The following is a 20,753-nucleotide window of genomic DNA, read 5'->3' on the forward strand; positions in this document are numbered from 1 at the left end:
TTTTAATTTTTTTTTTTTTTCTTAAGAGAGAGAGAGTCTTGCTATGTTGACCAGGTTGGTCTCAAACTCCTGGCCTCAAGCGATCCTCCCCACCTTGGCCTCCCGAGTCCCTAAAATTAAAGGTACAAGCCACCGTACCTGGCTCCCCTCTCATTGTTTTAGTACACATTTATTATAAATGCCCACTGCATCATACGTGGTCTCCTTCCTTGACTCCTCTTCTTCCTGAGGCTTTCTTTCTTCTTTTATTCTATCTGCTAGAAAGCACATTTATTCTCAAACCTCCAATTATTACTAGAGCAATACTTTTCAAACCTTTTTTTCCAGCTGTAACCTCCTTTTCTTCCTCCCACAAATAAACTTAACAAAATACAGACTCTGATATATCTGCAAAGTAGATAAAAGCTGAGTAACTCTGGCTAATTCAAGAGAAAAGTCTTACTCATACCCTCAGCGTGGACCCTCTTGGCAACAGCTCCTAGGGCACCCCTCTGCAGAACAGATGAAAAACGCCTGACCTGTATCTCAGACCTGCCCTGTGACCTGGGCTTCGGTCTTGTATCTCTAATTATTAATTATTCCCACTTTGGCTTTACTTTCTCAAGTCCAATTTGCCTAAACATCAAACTTGTAACATCATCTTCGAAACTAATTCTCCTTCTCAATTTCGCCGTCTCTGTTCAATCCACCAGTCTCCAAAGTTCAAAATCTTGGTCCCTGCTTTTTCACTGTATCTGTTTACTCGCCAAGATCTGTTGACTATTTCCTTCAAGATGTTTAAACGTTTACTTACCTGTATATTTTCAACACCACACCCTTAGTACAGGTCTTTCTGTGTTACAACAAAAGAACTTCTAGGGTCTCCAGTCTACAAATCTACAAAACTCTTCCAGATTAACCTTTCATAAACACCACACTTAGAGCACCAATATCCTGCTCAAAAGCCTATAGCCCTGTATTCTGTCTCAACTCCCTTTTCTGGTCTTCATAGCCCTCTATCACCTCTTCTCAATCTTTCTGAAAGACTTTCTCTTTACTTATCTGATGGTCCCTCTGCCCAATATATACTCAAAGAAATCGGAAGCTGTTTTGGTAGGGAAAAAAGAGAAAGAATCTTTCATTCAAATCCTTCTTATTCTTTACCTTTTATACAGGGCAAGTCCCATTTCATGAAGTCTTTCCTAAACTTCAGAAATCATTTGCTGATTTCAAATTCCTCTGAATTCCCTGCAATACTTCACTTAATTTGACTAATTCAACGTATTGAGAGCCTACTATGTTAAAACTAGTTAACAGTAACTACCAATGGAGTACCTACTATTAATATATACCATGCACTATACTAGTTTCTCGGTGCACTTTTTTTTTTTTTTTTTTGGACATTATTTAGTTCTCACGACAATCCTGAAAGACCATATTTTCCTCATTTTAGAGATAAGGACACAAGTGAAAAAAAAGTTAAATGCTTTGCCCTAGGTCAATGAGTTAGTAAAGACCCATTTCAATAAAGAAGGGTTTCAACCTAGGTCTACTAGACTCTAAATCACTTTCTTACCTTTGGTTGAAAACTCAGACCCTAGAATTACTGTGTGTACAAGACAAAATATGGAAGTGAAAGACTCAAAAGCACTTCACACCCAACACACCAAAATTGGACATATTTCCCAGTTTGATTCTGTTGAGCGAGCCAGAAAGTAGGTATAAACCTTAAATATCTCTCTCCCTCATACCTCATATTTAATCAATAATGAAGTTCTATCCATTTCGCCTCCTAATTTTTCTTTTTCAAATCCACCCAGATCTCTTTATTTCCATCACTAGCAATCTAGCCCAAGCCATCTATGGAATTACTTGATTAATGATCTTCTCCACTACCAATGTGTACGTTCAATTGGGGCAGGATTCAAGTATTTTTTGTTCACTGTTATAGTCACAGTTTTGTCTAATGCCTAGAACAGAAGAGGTATTCCATAAATGATAGCCATTATTATTTTGATTTATTTGCTACTGCTTTGTGTTTAAGTTTGTCTTTCTAACCAGACTGCAAACTTCTTGAGGGCCTACTTCTATACTGCTGCTGTACTATCCTAAGGTTAAGTCAACAAATGCTAAGCAGAGATTGTGTACTGTCATAAAGAGTATAAGCATGGAATTTTTTAGCCTGGTAGAGATTCAGAAATTAGCTAGGCCTATCCCATCATTCTATGAAGGAAGAATCTGAAGAAAGTTAAATGACTTCGCAAGGTCATACTGCTAGTGGCAAAGTTTAAAGTGGAAGACTGCTGTTCTGACTACCTAGAACATCAGATTTCCCTCTTTCTTCTACAGTCAGATCTAGTCTTCAAAGGCTTCTGCTTGCCAAGGGCTTTAAGCCTTTAATGCCAACGCAGTTTCAACTATTGTGCAATCCAACTGGCTTTAAGTTATCAGAAGTAAGAAGACAACAGGCTGTAAGTTACCTACTTTTCCCCTAATTTTACAAATCTCACAAATTATAGTCTCTCTCTATCAAATTGAGCATACAGAATCAATGCTAGCAATATAACATACATACATTGGAAATAAAAATTTAAATAAGACCAGATCTACGGGGAGGTCCAAACCCCTCTCTCCTTCCCAATCCCTTAAACCTCTTGAATGAGTAAAACATACTAGCAAACAAAAAGGAAAGTCCTCAAGGCCCAGGTAACCCATCTCCTTTGAAACTGATCATTACCAGACTACATAAAAACTTATTGTTCAAATACCGGCCAGAACCCAAATTTTGTGCTTTTTAAACATATTCAAAAAATTTGAATTTGGGGTTCAAGTATTACTAATCTAAATGAATAATGTAAAGTTAACTTACAGAACCAGTTTCTCTGAGAAGCCACCATTACTACCTTCTTCAGCATGACTAGTCTATATTGACTTGCTATCCATCAAACAACTGGAGGCCATTTGGGTGATATGGTTGGTGATATGGTTCAACACAGAATAGGTAACCCATCTCCTTTGAAACTAATCAGTACCAGACTATCCAATCCAAGAGAGAACAGAAAATTTCAGGCAAAACAAAGTATAAGAAAAACTTGGTATACACCATGTTTATAGTAAGGACAAAAACTGTCACAGAATTATAGATGTAACCGTTGAGGTACAAATGGTAGACTGGGAATAGAATACTTTTCGTGGTCAGTGACATTGATGATAGCTGTGCCTAGTTACAGAGTAATAAATGAAGAGCTTTGGTGTTAGACAAGCTGATCTTTTAGGATTTCTTCTATCTCCCTGCCCCAAGACAGGACAAAATGGAATTTTTGGCAGTAGAGTTACTAGGCATTATCATCACATGAAGTGGTTTTTCTACTTTGAAAGCTGCATTCCTCTAATTGTGAAATATGTTGTTAGAGAAACACTAAATATATAAAGTATTTATAAAATTGAGCATATTTTCTACGTTTAACAGTTTTATAGTTTTATGAGTTTTTAAAAATATGTTTCACTTCTGTATTTTGCTCAGGAAAAAATATTTATTAAAACTTCAGTTTATCAGGCACTGAAGATATGGGGATGAGTAAAATCTAATGACTGCACTCAAGAGGATTATATAAATCTTGATGGTAATTTTTACATGCCATCTTATACAAATCTCTGGATGGTGTAGGCTTAGCATTAAAAGGAAATGTTTAATTGGGGGAAACTGAAACCCCCCCAAAAAAGCCTTGAACTTCCTTCCTGAAAATATATCTGTTTATGCTGCCATTAAAAAAGCACATTTGGTCTTGGATGTGATTCTTTTTGTAAAAGTGCAAATGGGACCATACCTTAGAAGTTGGACATCATCTTCTAATTTTGGTAAACATCAAATTATTTTTAAATATTTGTGATTGAAGGTTTATGGGAAAGAGATTAGACAGTTTACTCTGTTTTTTCCAGAGAACAGAAGTAAAACTCCTCAGCTGAAGAAACAGACATATTTTAGGTCAGTGTAAGAGTGGGAGATGGTACATCTTCCTCTCCCCCAAAAATAGAAATCGCTGTATGTACTGGTTATACCCTCAGAATAAAAAGAAAGGGGGAAAAAAATTAAAACAAAAAATATCAAAAGGTAGAAACAAAAAAAAATCAAAAAAGTATTGACTATTGCTTAAAAATATATTTAAACTTTTGATGGATATCGTTCTTGATTTTTGTGTATGTTTTTGTCATACACAAATTTTTATCTAACTGTCCTTTTTGAAGCATATCATGAACATTTTTCTATGTTAATAAATTTACATCTTCAATTTTATAAAAAAAATCTAAATAAGCAGTAATCTACAGATTTTATGTAAATATTTACGAAATGATTATGGAAACAATTTCCATGATGATTTTCCCATTCCAATCTCTGTACACTGGACATAATGAAATCAGTCAAAAATTCAGCAGAAATTACAATCTAAGGAAAGCATGTTCTAACTATGTCAATAAGGACAATGTATTGATCTTAACAAAGCACTCTAAATAAATCGTAAATTAAGGTTATTTGTTCAAAGTAATAAAGAAACAAAAATTGTAATCACCCTTACTTGTGGATAAAGGACAGAAAACCAAGCCCTGTAAGTGGCAGTGCCTCCCGCAGCTGACAGGCTGCTCAGCTGAGCATTCTCCATTGTCTGCCTTATTAAACAGAGTCAAACAATTGCTTTTAGGGAACAATCCAATGTGTGATTAATAAGGGCACTGGTTCACTGTAATCACTGGGACAGCCAACTCACGCTAGGCTCGGTGAAAGCCCATTATGTGCTATGTATTAAAGGATAGACGGGTTAAAGAGAGAAGTCACAATAAAAAATAATTATAAAATAAGGCAGAAATGATTAATACCAAAAGAAGAGAGACGATGACAGGGTTAAAGCGCTTATAAATGCAAAGCATATCACTTTTATTTTATATTTTTATTTATTTTTTTTGAGACAGAGTCTCACTCTGTTGCCCAGGCAAGTGCCGTGGCGTCATCATAGCTCACAGCAACCTCAAACTCCTGGGCTCAAGCAATCCTCCTGCCTCAGCCTCCCGAGTAGCTGGGACTACAGGTGCGCACCGCTGCACCCGGTTAATTTTTTCTATTTTTAGCAGAGGCAGGGGCTCACTCTTGCTCAGGCTGGTCTCTAACTCCTGACTTCAAGCTATCCTCCCGCCTCCCAGAGTGCTAGGATTTCAGGCATGAGCCACCTCATATAACTTTTTTAATACAGTAGAATGCCAATGAACTCACCTTTAATGGACTTGACATCTGAGGTCTTCTCTTGTTCTTTGCCTTTCACTAGAAGATAAAAGAGCATCACGACCAAATTTTGCAGCCAAAGAGATCCATTCTATATTTTGTAAAAATCAGACAGCATTTTTTTTTTTTTTTTTTTTTTGGAGATAAGGTCTGGCGCTGTCGCCCAGGCTACAGTACAGTGGCATTATCATAGCTCACTGTAGCCTCCAACTCCTGGGTTCAAGTGAAGCAAACCTCTCATCTCAGCCTCCTGAGTAGCTAGGACTACAGGCCTGTGCCACCATGCCTGGCTAATTTTTTAATTTTTTGAAGAGATGAAGTCTTGCTATGTTGCCCAGGTTGGTCTCAAACTCCTGGCCTCAAGTGATCCTCCCATCTTGGTCTCCCAAAGTGCTGGTATTACAGGCATGAACCATCAGCGGCCAGACAAGCTTTATTCTAACTGATTCAAAGTTCTAGAACAAAACAGACTAACTGCCTTGGAGGGGGACAGGGCAGGGCAGTTGTCAGGGAAGGTTTCCCTTAGGAAGTGACCTTTGCACAGCATCCAGTCAAAAATGTTGAGTGGACATGGAGAGACAATGTGGTCATAAAACCTGGGTTCAAATTCTAGCTCTGCCACTTGTAAGCCATCTGATCTTGGACAAGTTACTTTACTTATCTGGGTCTTAATTTATAAAATTAGATCAATAATAAAAACTACTTTAGAGGTTTGCTAAAGAAAAAATAAATACTTCTAAAGGGCTTAGAAGAGTAAGTAGCACAGTAAATTTAGGATAAATGTAAACCAACATTATTACCATGTGTCACCCACTGTATTGGCTACTGGAAGCATAGTGAAGAAAGAGTTCTTAGGTTGTGTATCATATCTTACTTCTTCTTACTCTTCCCATAGCCTCAAATACAAATATTCTAAACTCACAAACATTCTACACTTCTAACACGCAAGGTTTAACAACTTGTCTCTAAAACAAACATACAATGGCTCCTTTATCATACAAAACAGTGAAAATCCTACTTCAGAGAAGCTAACAATATAACATCCAAGAAAGGACCAGAGACTCCTGGAATTGATAAATGAATTCAGTAGTCTCAGGATACAAAATTAATGCACACAAATCAGTGGCATTCATATACGCCAATAACAGTCAAGCCAAAAATCAAATCAAAGATGCAACACCTTTCACAATAGCATCGAAGAAAATTAAATATTTACGAATATATTTAACGAAGGAGGTGAGAGACATATATAGGGAGAACTGCGAAACACTGAGAAAAGAAGTTGTAGAAGATCTAAACAGATGGAAATCCCTACCACGCTCATAGATTGGTAGAATCAACACTGTTAAAATGTCCATACTAAAGTGATCTACAGAATTAATGCAATCCCTATCAAAATACTACCATCATTCTTTACAGATTTAGAAAAAATAATTCTATACTTTATATGAAACCAGAGAAGACCTCATATAGCCAAAGCAATCTTAAGCAAAAAGAACAAGTTGCGAGGCATCAGTCTGTCAGACTTCAAACTTTACTACAAGGCTATAGTAACCAAAACAGCATGGTACTGGCACAAGAACAGAGATATAGACCTTTGAAATAGGATGGAGACCCCAGATATAAAACCATCCTCATATTGTCATTTAATCAACAGACAAAAACATACATTGGGGAAAAGAATCTCTATTCAATAAGTGGTGCTGTCAAAACTGGATATCCACATGTAGAAGACTGAAACTAGATCCCCACCTCTCACCTCTCACAAAAATCAACTCACGATGGATAACAGACATATATTTTTTTTAAATTTAAATTTATAATAATTCTTTTTTTATTTATAAAAAAGAGATGGGGTCTCGCTCTTGCTCAGGCTGGTCTCGAACTCCTGACCTCAAGTGATCCTTCCGCCTTGGCCTCCCAGAGTGCTAGGATTACAGGCATCAGCCACCGCACCCAGCCTGGATAACAGACTTAAACCTAAGGTGTGAAATCTTAAGAATTCTGGAAGAAAATGTCGGGAAGACTCTTTCAGACATCAGCCTAGGCAAAGAATTTATGAAGAAGACCATCAAAGCAATCACAGCAGCAACAAAAATAAACAAATGGGACCTGATCAAATTAAAAGGCTTCCGCAAAGCCAAGGAAACTATCATAGTAAATAGACAACCTACAGAATGGGAGAAAATATTTGCTTTCTACATATCTGATAAAGGGCTGATAACAAGAAACTATATAGAACTTAAGAAAATTAACAAGAAAAAAATCAAACAACCCCCTCAATAAATGGGCAAAGGACATGAACAGACACTTCAAAAGAAGACAGACTAATGGCTAGCAAACATAAAAAAGTGCTCCACATCTCTAATCATTAGGGAAATGCAAATCAAAACTATAATGGGATATCACCTAACTCCGGTGAGAATGGCCCTTATCAAAAAGTCCCGAAACAAATGCTGGCGTGGATATGGAAAGATTGAAACACTCTTACACTGTTGGTGGGACTGCAAATTAGTACAACCCCTATGGAAAGTAATTTGGAGATACCTCAAAGAGCTAAAAATAGAAATACCATTTGATCCAGCAATCCCACTACTAGGCATCTATCCAAAGGAAAAAAAGACATTCTATAATAAAGACATCTGCACTCGAATGTTTACAGCAGCACAATTCACAACTGCAAAGATGTGGAAACCACCCAAGTGCCCGTCTATACATGAGTGGATTGATAAAATGTGGTATATCGTGAAATACTACTCAACTACAAAAAACTATGGTCATCTAGCACCTCTTATATTATCCTGGATAGAGACTGAGCCCATCCTTCGAAGTGAGGTATCACAAGGATGGAAAAACATGGCACCACATGTACTTGCCACCAAATTGGTACTAACTGACCAACACTAAGGCGCTCACATGGTAGTAACACTCATTGGGTGCCAGTCAGGGGGCAGGTGCGGGGGGAGGTAAACCCACAACTAATGGAAGCGGAAAGCACTGTATGGGGGAGGGACATGCTTGTAGCCCTGGCTTGGGGGGGCAAATGCATTACATGTAACCAAAATGTTTGTGCCCCCGTAATATCCTGAATAAATTAAAAAAAAAAAAAAAAGAGGAAGGTGCTTGGCAGCTTAAGCCAAGTGTGAACTCTATTACAGGATCTGACAGAAGACTATTTTTAACCTTCTTTACTTTTCTTGTATTTTTTTCAACATTAAACTTTTTTTAATCTTACCATAGAAAATCAAGATTTGAAATCAAATCAATTAAATTTTTCTTATCAAAATAAGTAATGCCAAAATGTGTCCATCTCTCTACTTTTGCTCTTTTAAACATTAAAAATTGAAAGGCTAGGTTGAGCGTGGTGGCTTGTAACTGTCGACATCCCAGCACTTTGGGAGGCCAAGGCAGGACGATGACTTGAGACTAGGAGTTTGAGACCAGCCTGAGCAACACAGCCTGAGACCCAGTCTCTACGAAAAATACAAAAATTAGCCAGGCGTGGTGGCCCATGCCTGTAGTCCTAGCTGCTCAGGAGGCTGAGGCAGGAGGATCCTCGAGCCTAGGAGTTGGAGGTTGCAGTGAGTTATGATAACACCACTGCACTCCAGCCTGGGCAACAGAGCGAGGCCCTGTCTCAAAACAAAACGAAAAGTTGGAAGGCTAGTAGCAGGAAATAACTAGCTCTCAACTATTTGAATTCCCTGTATGTGCCAGACACTCTTCTGGCTCACAAACGACAGCTACCTTGCTTTTAAGAAGTTTATATTGAAGTGTGTGGAGACTAATACAGAAATAATTAAGATCATTGCAGGTAGGATCGCTGCTGTCTGGAAGATAAAATTTTAAAATGTGGTAGGGTGAAGTATTTCACAGACAGTTTAAGGTTCCTTTGCAGTCCTCTCGGCAGCATCTGCCATCCAGCATCTCTCACTTGAAACACTCACTTGTCATGGCTTCCCTGATGCCCCATCTTCTGGCTTTCTAGCCACTCCTCAGTTTATCCCCTTGCTGACCTCTCCTCCTTTGCCCACTGGAAATTTCTCAGGGAAAGGGTGGGTCCCTCTCTTTTCTCTGCATATACATACATATTTCCTGGCTGATCTTACCTATTCTTAAGACTTTCAATACCATAGATGTGCTGTAACTCCTAAATTTACACTTCCATTCTAAATCTTTTTTTTTATCTCAAATTCATATAGCTAACCACCTACTGCCATCTTCCATAATTCCACTTGTCCAAAATGGAATGCATCATCTTTTCCCAAACCTGTTCCTACCTCAGTCTTCATCTTCTCTCATGAATGACATCATCACCTTTTACTCAGGTCAAAAATCTGAAAGTCATCCTTAACATGATCTCTCCCTTACCTCCCATGCCCAAATCATTTCTATGACCAAGTGATTCTGCCACCAAAATATACCTCCACAGTTCCCCTTTTGCCACCCTCAAAGCATTCTCCTACTATCAATCATATCTCCTATGTAATACTTCAAACATAAAATGGCATGCAACATGACTATCAAATATTAGCATTTTGCTTTATTTCCTCCCACCTCCCAGTATTAATATTGCACATATAGTTTAAGGTTCCTATGAATCACCATCTGACCCCATTGATCTTCTCCCCTTCCCAGAGATAAATATTATCCAAAATTAGAGGTTTCCTGCCATAAATGTTTTTGACATTCACTACATATGAATGTACATTAAAAATATGGGATTACTCTGCACATTTAAAAAATTACATAAATGGTATTCTACACACATATACTGATGTAGTCCTAGTTCATTCACGAAGCTCTAGCTTATGTATTCTAGCTACTTAATTCTTTTATAAATACACATTTACCCATTTTCCTGTTAATGCACATTTACTTTATTTCCTAATTTTCATTTATAAACATTGATGTGATGAACATTCTAGTACATGTCTTCCTATGCACATAAACAAAAATTTCTCTAGGATAAATCCCTAGAAATGGAATTTTGAGGTAACAAATTATGTGCATTTTTAATGACAGTGACTGTACCAATTTATACTCCTATAGCCATGCTTCATATTCTTATCTTTGGTATTTCTAATTTTTGCCAACTTATTAGTTTTGAAATGGTATCTGATGTTTTAAATTCATTTCCTGTTTCCTTTGAAGTCATACATCCTTTCATGTTTTCAGGCCATTTAGGTTTCCTCTTTTGTGAACTGCCTCTTTGTCTTTTATTTATTAATTATAGAAATTCCATACACGTTCTAGATACTAATCCTTTGTGTTGCAAATATCTTAACTATATTTTATGGTATGGAAGTTTTTAATTTTAATGTAGTCAAATTTATATTATATGGATTGTGTATTCCTTTATCTTACTTTTCAAAATATCCTTTTCTACCCCAAGATCAGATTTTCCCCTCTATGTGTTCTTCTATATGATTCCAAGTTTTGCTTTTTCATATTTTGGGCTCTTACCTTCCTGTAACGTATTTCAACGTATCAGGGACTGGGAAACCACAGCCTACTGGGACAAATCCAGCCCACCACCAGTTTCTGTCAAGAGTTTTATTATGGCACAGCCCTGCCCATTTATTTACATACTGTCTACGGCAACAAGGATAGAGAATAGCATGACAGATAACCATATAGCCTGCATAAAATATTTACTATCTGGCCCTTTACAGAAAAAATTAGCTAAGCCCTGATATATATGAGAGGAGGTAGGAAATTAACTTTTTTTTGGCCAAATCCACATCATATACTGATTAGTCTATCCTTTCCCAACTGACTAGGAACTCTTTTTATATACTAAGTTCACATACACACCTGGGTCTGTTTCTGCACATTTGTTTTAGAAATATACCACAGCTGTCAAGAATGGAAGAAGGGAAACCAAATGAAAGGCTACAGCAAAATAATGCTGCTTCCCTGATCTTCATAAAACCAGCTCCTTCTTGACATTTAACCTGAGATTTGAATGTCATCTCAGAGGACTTCCTTAACCACCCAATCTAAACAGTGATGCCTGCCTAGACCAGGGTGTTGTCAGGGATGGTAAGAAGTGGTTGGATTTGGGTATGTTCTGGGGTAGACTTAACAGATTTGCTGATGGATCAGATACAGAGTAGGAGAGAAAGAAAGATTCAAGGATGTACTAAAGTTTTAGCCTGAGTGATTAAAAGGCCAAAAGTGCAATTTATTGGGAAGAGAAAAAATGATGAACAGGTTTAAAAGGGCTAAATCTGGAACAGAATTTTACATATTGTAAGTTAAAAGTACCTATTAGAGATATAAAGTGGACTAACAGTTGGATATACCAGTTAGGATTCAGGGGTGAGGATCCAAGCTAGATCCTCACCCCTGAATTTGGGAGTTATCAACATGTAGATGATACTTAAACCTAGTATTTAAAGTCTGGATGGGATCCTTAATAGGATCATCTCCAGCTTCTACTCCTGCATCTAGAATAATCTTTTTAAAACATAAAATGAAATCACTCCTGAAGGAGTGATCCTTTTAAAATTTTTAAATATTCCTCCGCACTTGAAATAAAATCTAACCAAGGCTTATAAAACTCTCAATCGCCTAATGTTTGCCTACTTCTACACCTCAGTCACAGTAGCCACCTTTCCTTTCTTGAAGGGCACCAAGCTCTTTCTTGCCTCATGGCCTTTGAACATATTGTTCCCTGTGCTTACAGTGCTCTTCCCTGGCCTCTCTAAAGTTACCTCCTACTGATCCTTCAACTCTAAGTTTCAAGGTTACCTGCTGAAGCCTTTCTCTAACACCCAACCAAAAAGCTTTCTCCTCTTAATCTCTTTCATAACTTCACTCAATTCTTAAATATATACCAAATACACACACACACACACACACACACACACAGATTTGTTTGCCTGTTTGTCCACCTACCCCAATAGACAGTAAGCTCCATGGGTGCAGAGACTGTCTTGCTCACGACTCAATCATGAGGACCTAGCACAGTGCCTGACTACAGACACTCAAAAGTATTTGTTAAATAAATAGAAATGGCCTCTTGTGCAACATGCAATTCGCCTCATTATTCTTTTTTTAATAAATCTTTTGCACTTCTATGCTTCATCAGTCTCAGAATGTTTTTCTACCTTAAAAAAAAAAAAAAAAAGACCAACCACTTCAAAACTGTCAAACAAACTAGAGAGCTATTAATTGCACCCTTACCTTACCAATAAGCTTCCTCCTACTATCTTGCTGGTTCCACTCATTCTGCACTGTTTCATTCATTAATCACCTAGCATCAGTTACCCAAACCCTGTATCTACTGAAGAGGAATTCTTTAAAGAGGTGAATGGGCCCTTTAGGAATCATCTAATTCTCAGTAGAGAGAGGAGAGAAACGTGGGTAAAATGGCCTGTCCCAGGGTACTATTAGTAGGAAAGCTGTCATGTGAACCCAAGACCCTGATTTCATTTAGTGCTTTTTCCAAAATCAGTTTCTGTCTGGTAACTTTTCTCGGAAGCAACAAGAATTGATAGAAGAACCACTATCATACAAAGACCCACACTTGTTCACTTTGGAAATGTATTTTTAATGAAGTACAACAACCTTACCCAGGATCAAAATCAGGCTGCCTCTACTTAAAAACTGGGCGGCTATTACAACTGAAAATCAGAAATATAAGTAGTTCGTTCACAAAGTTAGGGTTTCAGTAGTTAGTAAGCTTGCTAAGTCATCAAAAAAAGTAGTCTTCCTCTTTGAGGAACTTTAGCAATAAGTAATTTTATTTCAGAAACAGGAATAACGCCCTCCCCCCTAAAAAAAAATGAGAGGAAACTGGAAAAACAGCCCTGGCCGAAGGAAACGATTTTTTCAGGTGTTGCTGTTAGGCATAAAACCCTTAATATTCGGAAAATTCAGAAACTTCCGTAATAAGGTATTAAAGGGATTTCCTTGATCTTGATCCACAGTGCGCAAGAAAACCCAAAAACCTCAAAACCCTCTTAAAGCTGTTCTTAAGCAAACAAACATTAGCTTGTATGGGTTTCAGTAAACACTTTTGGACCAGCGTGACAATTCCCCTCTGACCTCGCGCGAGGAGACCACCTTCTCCCTCCTTGCAGAGTCCCGGCGACGAGCAGGGCACTCAGGGGGCGTCTGCGCGGAGGCCGAAAGGCTCCCCGAGGGCCTCGCCCCCGCCCAGGAGGAAGGAAGCTCTTGCAGGCCCACCTGCCCCACCGCCGCCCCTGAGGCCCGGCCTGACTCCCCGCCGGCGCCCCCTCAGCTACCTTTCCGCCGGAAGAAGGACATGGCGGGGCCCGGGTCGGGGCGGAGGGTGCGGGGGGACTGTCGCGGGGAGGGCCCGGCTCCCCTCATTCAGCAACTGGCCCGGACTTCCGGGTCCGCAGGGACCGCCGCACTAGCCCGAAAAGAGACCTTTCTTCCGGGTGTGGGTCCCACCGCCTCCTCGGGATGCCCAGGCAGCTCCTGCCGCCATATTATCAACAAGCCACCCGCCCGGAGTTCCGGTCCTTCCCCGCGCGAGGCTTCACGGGAGGCCCAGCCGCCGGCCCCGCCCCCTCCCGTGGGTGCAGGGGCGCGCACCCGCGCCGCCCACGTGACCCTCCGCGCGTGCGGCCTGCGGCCCTGGCGCTGGCCCGGGGTGCTCGGAGCTGGGCGCCGTTACCGCGGCGGCTGTGGGGCGCCTGGCGCCGTCCCTCGGCGGGGTGCTGCGGGCTCGGTCTCCGCAAAGCGAGCCCCCCCGGAGCGGGAGCTGCCCTTGGGCTGGGCTCGCGCGGCGCCTCAGGCCCGGGGCGCCCTCGGACGTGCCCCGTTTCTCCGCTCGAGCGCTATTAAGAGGCGCCGGCCCACCCGGACAGTCACGCTGCGCCCGGCCAGTAGATTCTCCGGTGCGCAGGTCCGAGGCTAACCGAAGCTCTGACCGGGCGTGGGAGGCGCGGCCCGCTTGTGGCGGCTGCAGGGCGCCCTCAGGCGTAGCGACCTCGGGACTGAGAAAGAGAAAGTAGGTTTTTCGAATCCCCGTGAACGCCGCATTTGTAAGGGACAGCAGCGTGTTAATAGAAGCCTCGCCGGTGTTTACCAGGCAAACTCCAGTGAATCGTCCTGTTCACGTGCCGTTTTCCTGTGACTCTTCCGACCTCCCCCGACCCCTAAAGCGAAATGAATCTGGGTTCCGTATCTTCGGAGCTCGTTACACTTCCTAGCCGCTGCTGCGAGCGGGGGGTGGGGTCGGGGGGTGGCGGGGAGCCGGAAGGTAATGCAGCCACGCAATAAACGTTCGCGGGGGTTTTTAGCCGACGAAGTCTATCATGTGATGGACGGGGAAACTGAGGTCCAGAAGAGGCAACTTGCCCAAGATTGTTCAGGGTGTCTGCGTTTAAGACTGTCCCTGGAACCCAGGGGCTTTTCGTCGCGCTCTTAGAGCAGATTAGTAGATTGGTCTATTTTCGCTTCGGGGCACGTTTGCAAGTGCATGAAAGTTTATTAAAGCTGACATTTACTGCAAACTTACTTTGCCCCAGTCCTGTGCTAAACCCTCCAGATTAGTAATAGTCCTCAGAGTCGGTCTTGGTGTGGGGAAAACTAGGCACCTGCCCAAGGTCACAAATTAACTAGGCGTGAAGTCTGCATTCCACGGTCAAACTTTTCCCCAGGTAAGGAAAGAGTGTTCCGGGAGCCAGGCGGGAGCGGGAGGGTGGCCGTGGTCCCGGGCGCCCCGAGGAGCTGCCGCTGATTGGGCGTCGGTCCGAAAGCTGTCCCCGGGCCACCCGCAGGCTCGGATGCGCCTGGAAACCAGTCTGCGCTCCGAGGGGAACCGCACCGCGCTGTCTGCAGCCGATAGAACCACGGATCATGCCCCCCGCCCTCCCAAAGGGAGATTGGCTGAAGTCAAGAACGTGTAGGCCTGGGTGCGGATTAAGTGGGATTTCTCTATAGTCTAAGGGGATAAATGGCTGTCCAGCAGGGGTCCCAGCACAGGGCGTCTACGCTCTTGCTTTTACGTAGAACTCACAGCGCCCTTCTCTCCTTCCCTTCCAGTCCGGTTCCTTGCAGGGGCTGTTAAGTGTTGACTGTTTAGTTGGTTGGGGCAGGAGGGACACGGGACAAATTCTTCCTTATTCTCTCCAACTAAACGTAGAATAGGCGTAGAAGCAGTTTTCTTCCCCAACTTCAAGGCAAGCTTCTCTTACCAGAAATTCTGGAGTTGCCTTATTTACCTGGACAGCTGAATACTTTTCCAGTCATAATAATGGCCATCATTATTTATGAAGTACTGATTATGTGCCCTCCAAGCAGCACGAAGTGCTTTATAATCACGATCTCACTTAATTCTGCAACTCTGCCCTCCCACCCCAAAAAGAGACCCTGTGAGCTGGCTGCCATCATTGCACGCAATTTACAGTTGTGGCCCTGAGGCTCAGAGTAACTTACCCAGGATCACAAGGCTAGTAAGTCACTTCTAATCTGACTTCAAAGTCACTTTCTCCTATCTTTCCCTCCACCTCCAGCTAATGCCCATTTGTCCAGTGTTCCAGAACGGGCTGTGTGTTGGGCAGGTATCAGGATGAGTGAGACCTAGCAGGGCGGATTCTCCAGGTGCCTTCTGACTGGTCACCATTACAGTATTCATGTGCTTAGGGAAGCTTCATTTTAAGAGTATTGTCATTTAATCTTTTGAAATTTGATGAGCCACATATGAATAAAGTTAAAACAAGAATATAAAAATAAAGAAGAATATTCTATTAGCTTGAATACTCAGTGGTGGCAAACTGATACTCAGCGTTATATTTCTAAATTAACTTGTTAGAGTCACTTTAATTTACGTATAAAATAAAATAGAGTTTTACCAGAAGGAGTTTCTTTAATTATGCTCCTAAATTTAAGGGAATCCTCACAGCCTTTTTATACCAGTTGGATTAATTACAACAAATCAGTGAGGTAAAATCAGTAAGTTAATTATCAGGAAGCCAGTGAATAAAATTAATCTCCTGTGACAAACACTGCTTACAAATTAGTGAACAGTATTCTACAGCAAACATTGTAACAAAGGTAGTTTTCTGTATCAAACATTGATAACATCAAAAAAACTATTCAAACAAATCTTTTGATATCATAGGAAAGCTCTTTGTTCCTTTTTAGTAAGCAGATTTAAACAAACTCAGATTTATGACATCAAGATTGAGACTACTGTGCATATTGATATAACTTAAAATTCTCATCAACTGTGTAAACAGACTAATTCTTAACCCAGTGTTTTATGTTACGAAAGCGTTTGCATCGATATCTTTGTGAAATTTATTGCTGAAAAACTTGTGGCCTCTGATTTTGGTTCTAATCAAATCAATTGCCCCTGTAGTCTCTAATCATGCCAGATGCATGGGATTTTATTGCACATTTTGCCCCTTAAAGGAACTCAAAACAAGCAGTCAGGATATTATAATAATATTAATCATAATCTTAAATTTGCATAGCAGAGACTTCCATTTCTGATAACAGTCAAGTAGGTAATGTGGAGTAGCCACACACTAAGGAAAACCAAAAAAAGATGAAGAAAATATGGAACGACATTGGGGCAATAAGAAGATAATGAAGAATTACTGGGTGAAAATAGAGAGGAAAATGTAATCTGGGTTAAGTCCTATATCCGGGATGTCTTGCTCTGGAAGGTTTTGATGTTTATGAAAAAACCACTGAGAAGCTGAGTTGAGTGATGCTGTTGATAACATCACAGACTAGACACAAAAGTGGAAGCCAGGGGCCTATTTTGGGTCAAGGTTCTAAAAAACTAGGCCAAAAGTAAATTTGCCTTTTCAGGGGTTGCAACCCAGCTTCAAGTCATCTGAGTGATCTAGGAAATCTTAACGCGAAACAGTAAATTTGGAAAATCCTGACTACTGGTGCCCGTAGGTGCCTGGTAGAAGCAAATGAAAATCTGTAGGAATAAGATAACATCACCCAAGTTGTCAAATTATTTCAACAATTTTTCAAATACAGTGTCTGGCATACAGTCACAGATATCCAGGCACATGAGATAAGACATAGGAACAAGAGCCAAGAGAAATGACAAGCAACAGAAACACTCACATGGGGCCTACACATAGTGGAATTATCAGACATGGATTTTTTTTTTGAGATAGAGTCCCACTCTGTTGCCCAGGCTAGAGTGCCGTGGCATCAGCCTAGCTCATAGCAACCTCAAACTCCTGGGCTCAAGCAATGCTTCTGCCTCAGCCTCCTGAGTAGCTGGGACTACAGGTATGTGCCACCATGCCTGGCTAATTTTTTCTATACATGTTTAGCTTTCAGGCTAATTTCTTTCTATTTTTAGTAGAGACGGTGTCTCGCTCTTGCTTAGGCTGATTTCCAACTCCTGACCTCGAGCTATCCTCCTACCTCTGCCTCCCAGAGTGCTGGGATTACAGGCGTGAGCCACGGTGCCTGGCCATTTTTTTTTCCTTGGCCCCTTAGAAGAGCATCTTTTTTTAAATAGAATAATTTCACAATTCATTTAATGACAACTTGCAGCCATATAATTTCCCTACTTTGGTAATGCCTTTAGACAAAAGTCTGCAAATTAGCACTGATTATTTGCAAAAGTTATTACATTAGCTATACTATCATTTTTCTTAAGTTTGACCAAAGATAACCTAGAACCACAGCCATTATACAGTCACATAAACGATCATGTAATAAATCAGACCTGGTTTATCCAGCATTTGTAAAACCAAGCCTAGAGAAAGAGCTACGTCTGGGGACACATGCATGGTTTTAATATAGCGAATGTTCAGCCTATCTTGTTCCTCAGTTTGTCATCAGCTAGCAAGGAAAGTTTAAGGGAAAATTTGGAACACAAATTTAAATAGGAAAACTTCTTTTATTGTTTATATAAAGTCAGTATTCAGAAGATAAGAAGTACAAATGTGTATTTGTATCTCTGGCGGCCTGGAAGCCAGTCCCAGCTCAGTAAGTTGCCCCAGGACTCTGAGCAAAGTCCTTTTCCCTCTCTGCATCTCATTTTTGCTTCCACAACACAAGAAGGCTGAGTTAAGTGACTTCAGAGGGTCCTTCTGTTTCTTTGGGTCTGTGGGTTTCCTTCAAAGTCTCAAGTCTGCGAGCAGGCCCCTACAACTTTCATCACTCCTAAAGTTTCCTTCTCTGATCCCTGTTCAGTTCATAAAAATGTGGAGGATCCCACTGCTGTGGCCGTAGGTTGCTGCTTCTAACTCAGCACAGTCCCAATGTTGAAAAACCCTGGTGGCCCTTTCTGTATCTGTGAAAATACTGTGAGAATATGTAGAGGCTGTTACTCTTTTTTTAAAAAAAAAAATTATGGTAAAATATACATAACATAAAATTTGTGATCTTAATTATTTTTAAGTGTACAATTTGGTGGCGTTAAGCACATTTACAATGTTGTGGAACCATCACCACCATCGGTCCCTAGAACATTTTCATCTTCCTAAACAGAAACCCCGTACCCAAGGAACGATAAGAGGGGAACTCCCCAATCCCCTCTTCCTAACCCCTGAAAACCACCATTCTACTCTGTATCTCTAGGAATTTGACTACCCTGGGTACTGCACATAAGTGGAATCATACAGTATTTGTCCTTTTCTGACTGGCTTATTTCACTGAACGTAATAATGTCCTTAAGGTACATCCATGTTGTAGCAGGTGTCAGAACTTCATTCCTTTTTTAAGGCTGAATAATATTCCATTGTACATGTATACCACATTTGGTATATCCATTCGTCTGCGGATGGACACTTGTGTTGATTCTGTGTTTTGGCTATTGTGTATAATGCTGCTATCACCATGGCTGTACAGATATCTCTTCAAGATCCTGCTTTCAATTCTTTTGGGTATATACCTAGGAATGTAATTCCTGGATCATATGATAATTCTCTGTTTAACTTTTTGAGGAACTGCCAGATTGATCTCCACAGTGGCTGCACCAGTGTACATTTCCACTAAAATGTACAAGACTTCCAGTTTTTTCGTATCCTCACCAACACTCATTATTTTCAATCTTTAAAAAAATAATAATCATCCTAATGACTATTAGAAGTGGTATCACATTGTAATTTTAAATTGCTTTTTCCTCATAGTTGGTGATCTCAAACATGTTTTCATGCATTTATTGGCCATTTGTAATCTGCTTTGGAGCAATGTCTATTCAAGTCCTTTGCTGAGGCTTTTTTTTTTTTTTTTTTTTTTTTTTTATAGAGGTGGGGTCTCACTCTTGCTCAGGCTGGTTTTGAACTCCTGACCTCAAGGGATTCTCCCGAGGATTACAGGCGTGAGCCACCTCGGCTCGAGGCTACTCCTCTTAAGAGCTGATTCTGTACTTTCTCCAGGGCTGTTGTATTTGTCAGTGTAGACTAGGTTATGCTGTAGTAACAAACAACTCTAATATCCCAGTCAGTTAAGACAACAGAGTTTATTTCTCACTCATTGTACAAGTCCAACAAAGGTCCACGGGGACTCTGCTCATTGTGGTATTCAAGGACACAGGCTGACAGTGACTTCATTGTCACACGCGCTGCCACTGCCACCACCTCAGTGGGAAGGGCACATATCAAAGCACGCACTAGGTCTCATTGTGTTCAAAGAGCGGTAGCCAGGGAAGAAGCCAGAGACCGCAGTGAGGGGAAACGTGCCCACATTCTGCTGACCAAAGCATGTCATATGGCTTTCGTAACTTCAGAGGTGAAATTTCAGTGGAGCAGGGAAATGTTATCCTACCTTGAGCCTAAACAAGAAGAAACAGTGTATTTGCGAACAGCGCTCGCCACATCTACCTACATGCTCCCTCAGTCAGCTCCTCCCCAGCCCCATCTGGGGCCAGGCTGGAGTTGGGACCCTCATCTCGCGCAGAGCCATGTTAATCCTCAGGGAATCTCTGGCTTCTTCCCTGGCTGCCACTCTTTGAAGTTTATTGCATAAGGTTATACCCCCTTCTTTGTATAGTTACCACTGAATTTTTTTTATCATTTCTCCCATATATTTCACTAATTTTATTATATTTCAGGTGAGGGAGATTCTAGGCCTTGCTTCAGTATTCACCTAGCTCTCTTTTCTTGCTCAAATTTAAGAGAAACTCTGCAAAGACAAGAGCTTTGTGTAACGTTCTATCAAGTCCTGACCAGGAAACCCATTTAAAAGAAACAATTAGCAATCATTAAATTTTTTTTTGTTTCAATTGTCACTTTATTGCAAGATGGTAGAATTATTTACAAATATAAAGCCTAACTTGGTAATCTTTAGTCAGGCAGCAGATTTTAACAAAAGAAAACCTCTTATTCAAAAGTGATCATGTAATAACCCAAAATGCAAAATAAGAAGGATGAGAAACATCTGACTGGCCAATAGATTTAGTTCTTTCACTACATAAAACTCAAACTTTTAATTTTTAGGAAAGGTAAACTGTAACTTCAGTAGACAGCAATATGGAAAGATTTTGCCACAGAGACTAGTCTCCCTTTGCAGCTCAATTGGGATGGGAAAGATACAT

At 40.6% G+C, this 20,753-nt stretch overlaps 1 protein-coding gene and 1 non-coding gene across 3 annotated transcripts in view; both read right to left on the reverse strand.

Annotated features, from left to right (window-relative positions):
* AKAP10 (A-kinase anchoring protein 10) overlaps nt 1-13,743 on the reverse strand; it is a 70,195-nt gene extending 56,452 nt beyond the window's left edge. For both annotated transcript variants that reach the window (XM_069483194.1, XM_069483193.1), the window contains exons 1-2: nt 13,507-13,743; nt 5,243-5,290 (exon numbers count right to left, since the gene is read on the reverse strand). In XM_069483194.1, coding sequence (XP_069339295.1) covers nt 5,243-5,290; nt 13,507-13,594 — 136 coding nt within the window. In that variant the 5' untranslated portion in view covers nt 13,595-13,743. The remainder of the gene's footprint in view (nt 1-5,242; nt 5,291-13,506) is intronic.
* Nucleotides 13,744-17,942: 4,199 nt separating this feature from the next.
* On the reverse strand, nt 17,943-18,074 carry LOC138392753 (small nucleolar RNA SNORA72). The gene has a single exon (XR_011235030.1). It is a non-coding gene; the product is annotated as a small nucleolar RNA SNORA72 (small nucleolar RNA).
* Nucleotides 18,075-20,753: the final 2,679 nt, after the last annotated feature.

The sequence above is a fragment of the Eulemur rufifrons genome, chromosome 9 (genome assembly GCF_041146395.1).
Source record: "Eulemur rufifrons isolate Redbay chromosome 9, OSU_ERuf_1, whole genome shotgun sequence".
Lineage (NCBI taxonomy): Eukaryota > Metazoa > Chordata > Mammalia > Primates > Lemuridae > Eulemur > Eulemur rufifrons.